The 5577-nt window shown below is 38.9% G+C and overlaps 1 protein-coding gene across 1 annotated transcript in view; it reads right to left on the bottom strand.

Annotated features, from left to right (window-relative positions):
• Nucleotides 1–300: 300 nt before the first annotated feature.
• Nucleotides 301–5577, bottom strand: part of OXCT1 (3-oxoacid CoA-transferase 1) — an 81259-nt gene continuing 75982 nt past the window's right edge. The window contains exon 18 of the mRNA XM_026058114.1: nucleotides 301–1574. Coding sequence (XP_025913899.1) covers nucleotides 1539–1574 — 36 coding nt within the window. The 3' untranslated portion in view covers nucleotides 301–1538. The remainder of the gene's footprint in view (nucleotides 1575–5577) is intronic.

A 5577-nucleotide genomic window follows, 5' to 3' on the forward strand; every position in this document is an offset into this window, starting at 1 on the left:
CAAAGGCTGATTAACCTGCCCAAGGCCACAGAGGAGCTAGGTACTGCAGGAATTTCATATCTGGTTCCCTAGAAATGTGAACACAGTGAATATCTCATCCATCTAGCATTAGAATCCGCTTCTGTACTATATCTCAACACTGCTCATCACATAGGTATGATAGGCATATATGCATGTATATTTTACATATTTTTTCAGTTACTTAACATGCTCCAGTGCTGATGTCAGACATATGTCAAGAACTATTTTAACTAAAGTGCTTTAAGTGTTTCTATTCAGATGAATGATAAAACCATCGGACCTTTAAAGAACATTATATTTTAGTAATTGCAGATTTTCAGTCAACTCATGCTCTATACCGTGAGGATTCATTGTGCTGATCTGGGATGTGAGATCCAATATAGTCATAATTATGCTACGTATTTGCAAAAACAACAGTCACTTCATAATTAAGAACAAGAAAAGGGAGATCTTTACCATATATCAGAACCAGTATGAGAGAATAACTTTTCATTTTGATTGTCTCATGGCATGCATTCTAGTTATCATGAGTTTGGCTTCCAAAGACTTCAATTTTTTCTGATGCCTTGATCAGCAAGTGGTGCAAACTTATTGCTTTTACGCTCAACCAATCATATTTTCTTTGGAACAAATCTTTTAAGTGCCCAAATCACCTGATCCTCTCTGTAACACTGGAAGGACAGACCTCTCACCAAAAACAATCTTCATTTGCCTTTGAATGGAGGCTGGGGAGTAGAAGGATTATATCTAGAGAGTGACAGTGGTTCACATGGGACAACTATCAGTTGTCTGGACAGAGATGGGGCCTTTTATTTTCCTCCTTCAAACTAGCCCCATTCTAGCTTGTACCATTTAAATAGAAGAGGTCAGAGCTGGACTTTGGGAGGACTAGGCTTCTTAATGCCAGCACACAGACATTGTGGAAACAGCAGATACATTCAGGGTTAAGGACCCAGTTTCCACAGATATAAACAGTTTTGTCACCAACTCATTAAGAGGTCCAGGAAAGAGAAGTCCATATTCCAGCTGCCTCTCTATGGCTGCGTACATTTGTTATATGCCACTCCAGAAGAAACCCACAATTTTACAGGAGAATTAACATAGTAAGTGCKGTAGTTCCAGGGCAAAGGAGTGATTTGTAGGTTTAATGACATTAGCAAAAGCAGAGGCAATTATAAGTTTGCACAGGCATTTTCTGAATCTCTGTTTAAAAAATGTAGTCTTTGGCAGAGAGACTACAAGGCATTTTTTTTGACAATGTTCACTAACATTTTAATACAATGTTATTCAAAATTTAGGGAATAAATTCACCCTTCCATTAAAGTTGGTAAAGTTATATAAGTAAAAATACAATTTAGGCTGCTAGTCACAGCCTGACTACCTGGAAACTACTTACAAAGCCCTTAAAAAAAAAATAATAAAAAGTAAAATTGCAAAACAGACATCAGTTTCTCTTCACTGAGCTCCCATTTGGAGACAAGCCTTCTGGCAAGTCAAGCCCAATCTGTATTTCAGGTTTAAATCTGCCTCATTGGTATGAGTTTTGGCGAAACCTAGCAAAGAGGAGGAAAAAMAACACAACAGTTGGCATACAGATATAGCAATATAACCCACAGTTCACTTCTGCCTCTATCAACTATGTGCCACTGAAGATTAAAGACACTGTCTTTATTTAAACTGATATATTTGCAGTATTTCTGAGGTAAACACTCCCACCACTAAATTTTCTGATGCAGGAATACAAGATGCAGGTGATGCTAGTATCCAGCTTGTAAGCTTCATTTATTTAGATTTGGGTTATTGATTTAAGAATGCAAGCAGATTAAACTTGGACAGCTGAATCTGTATYTGCCCCTGCTAACTGCATGATCTTCTTAGAGGGCCCCAAATGCCAGAAAAGGGGATAGTTGAATGCAAATGAAGCAGCTCCTCAATTATACAGTGCACAGGATGGTGCATTAACATAACTCAAACAGGCTGTGACTTAGGTTAATGTGCTGGACCGTAAAAGGTTATATTTTGTGTATGGTGGGGCTGCACTTGCCACGAACAGCAATAGTACAGATAGCTGGAGACAGGCAACCGCTTCAGTCATCACCTTTTAATCCGCTTGTATTCACACACCAATGCCCAGAATGATGCAGAGGCAACAAAACAGATTATATTCAACACGTTATTGAATTGCCACTGCAGTAATAAAACAAACCTGCCAAGGAATCTTAAACTAATGACTTCTCTTCTTTGCTCAATAGCCAGGTTCATTCTGCTTCTCCTCCCCACACACCAGGCAATAGGATGCTGTCTGCCAATGGTGGGTCTACACAGAAGGAGTCAGCTGGGAACGTGTATATTAGCAGTGGATAGACAATCAACTCAAATGCAAGGGATACGACATGTAAAGTTCAATACTTTCAACTCAAACTAATAAATATTAAATTCATTTTTATTCCTTGTCTTCTTCCATTCATTTTCATGTCCGGACACATTTATGTACTGTATTCTTTTGGTTCTACACAGTAATCAAATCAATTAATGGTATTATAAGAAATCCAGCAGGCAAAATATAAAAGACAGTAAGTAAGCCTAAATAGGAAAATGGATGAGGAAAGAGGGTGTAAATAGAAACAAAACAGAGAAGACTTTGGAGTGAAAAGTAGCAATGGTTAACAATTGGTTGAACCTTGACTGCAGCTCTACACAAACACTCTGAGGAAAAGATCTCCACAAAAGATCCAGACCTCTTAAAATATCGCCTGTTCCCAGCCCTATTTAAATAGGTGTCTCAGGATGAAGAGCAGAAATAATTCATATGATCTTACTTGTTCAGGATGAAAGACAATTCCAGAGATACCTGGCTCCCAACTGATTAAGCGTCCCAGTGAAATATCACATAATGCATGCCTTCTGCCTCCTTACCCCATCTTTTTCACTTAATAGTACTGAACAAGCTAACTCACGAAAGAATGATATATAAGGGCCTTTCCAAGCACGAAAGCCTCTTTCTTTTAGAAGTATTGGTCTGTATTTCCTGTATGTTAGATTTCTAAGTTACCCTTCCTCCAGCCACAATACATCAACACTTAAAACAGCCCTTATGAGAACAGCCACTGAGAAGAAAAGCTTAGTTCATGAAGAATGTGTTTACTGTATCAAATGCTAATGAAATATTTTTGGTGGATGGAAACTGTTCATTGATTTTTCAAAGTTCTGTGGGGAATGGGATAATAAATAGATGCAACAGCTACGAGTGTAGAGGAGCTGGAGAAACTCCCCGAGTGTACAAAAATTTTTGGATTAGTTCCAGCAGTGTTTCAACATTTCCAACTCAAAGTTGATGTGTGTCTCACTTAATGTGGGCTATTTCTGCCATCCTGAAGTAATATCCCTCACCCAGGAACGGTTCCATTGAAGTAAAGACAAAAACTGTAGGGCAAAAATAGCACCCTTAAAATCTATATTCTGAAAATCATAACAGCAGACAATTACTGGAGGAGGTTATTGTTTTTCTGCTGTCGTAGTTTTTGGTGCCATCAAAACTTCAACTGTTTTACATTTGATTGAGCATACTACATTAAATGTGATGTCTGCACATTTGACGCTAACAGCTGTCATTTGTGCATCCCACGATCTGCTCCAGTAAGGGTCTGATCCCAAGAGGTGCCGAGGTGCCACATTGCCTGCTGAACGTAAAGGTGGTGAGAGGTCAGCACCACTCACAAGTAGGCCCAAACAGAATGGTTTGCTCTCAAGAAACATGATTAAATAAGCAGAAGATTGCTAATGTAATAAGGGGGATGATTTGGGCTTAGAAAACAGGGAGTCATCAAGTCTGAAAGCCCCCCGAGTCCACTGCTTTAAATCCCAGTAGAGCCTTTTAATTCAGTATCACCCTACGCTAACAGCATAGCGTTTGATAAGGGCTGAATGTGCTTACCAAAGACTATTCTACATTATACTACCATAGAGTTATTACTTTCTTATAGATCATTCTAAGCAACACATTCCCATAATATTACTTTGTGTACAGAAAGAATAGCTCATCGTGGAAGCTTCAGAATACTCTGCCAATGCTGAACAGGATTCAGGATTCCCGGGAGCCGTGTGCCTCGTCAGCCTGTTACGCAGCCTCAGAACTGGTTAAGAGGAAGATGTTGGCTAAGTACAGGTGACCTCAGGGACTCCCTGCAATTCAAGCCTGTTGACTCCCTGATTTTCAACCCCAAACTATCCTTTTCAGCTACACAAACATCTGCATGCTTATTTCATTATGTTTATTTATAGCAAGATAGTAGTTCTATCTGGCCTGATTTTGAATGGTACTGAATCCTAATAACTGTTCCTGATCTCATCAGGAGTTGCAAAAGCAAATTATTGTGCCAACAGTGTAAAAACACTCCCTAAAAAAAATGTTAGCATATTTGTTCACTAAAATAGTAAAAGTTGTTTACCACTTTATCTTTTCAGTTCTTTTTGTAAAACTCAGCTCTCAGATTAAAAAAGGGGGAGAGGGGTTTTTATGTAGACAGACTTTCCCTGACTATTTTTATAATGAAATACACCTGCAAAAGTATGGTTTCTCAGTTTGTTCTCTGATGGTCTCATCAAAGATATGAGTTAGTACAAGTCAAAACAGATTACCTGCCACAGTGATCTATATGCTAGGCAGCAGCAGATCTGATTTAAGCATACAAGATAAGCCAATACTTTGTCTTCACAGCACAGTGAATTGAGGGTGAATTGTTTATTTTTGATGTGACGCCAGTCTATAATCAAGATTGCTGACTCTAAATCTTTTTTTTTTTTTTTTTTGACATTTTGCTGTTGCAAATGTCCTTAGGAAATGTTTTCCCAAATAAGGAGGCTGTGAAAATGGGAATGCATGGCCAAATGTCTCTCAAAGAAATTCGTAGAGGCTATAAAGCTCTCCTCTACAAAGAAAAGTAGCCTGCACAGGTAGTACAATGTGAATGTACAGTTATCCCTTAAATTCTCAGTTGTAATGAACATAGAGATGCTAATTTTAGTTAAGATGGTTCTCTGCATCCACTGCAAAAAAACTGTTAGAAAAACATCAGCTCCTCATTTTCCATCCATTAGTCTTGCTTCAAACTAGCATGATATATGACGCTAAAATTCTGCCTTTACTATCGCAATAAAATATCACTAAAGTCCCTGTCAGCAATGTAAACAAGAAGTTTCATTCAGCGAACATAAAGAATCACAAGTGCAACTGCTACTCTTGTAAGGGAGCCTGAGACAGTGTATTGATATGTGGAAAAAAGGACCAAGGATGCTMCTTTTTGAACAACTGTCTACCACAGTGCTCAAACCTATTTTTTTAACTTCAAAATGAAGTGGGGGAACTGTAGGTGTTCTCTGCATATGGCAATCAGGCCCTCAAGGGTCCAGCTTCACACAACAGTAAGCCAGGGCTGCTGTCACTGATATCAACAGAAGTTTTGCTAAGGACTCCAGTGAGAGGAGGACTGGGTCACTGTAGCCTGGAAACATTCTGAAAGACAGGAAGGCAGACGGCAGGAAGGCAGGCAGACGGCA

Source organism: Apteryx rowi, unplaced genomic scaffold (genome assembly GCF_003343035.1).
Source record: "Apteryx rowi isolate R43461 unplaced genomic scaffold, aptRow1 scaffold_143, whole genome shotgun sequence".
Lineage (NCBI taxonomy): Eukaryota > Metazoa > Chordata > Aves > Apterygiformes > Apterygidae > Apteryx > Apteryx rowi.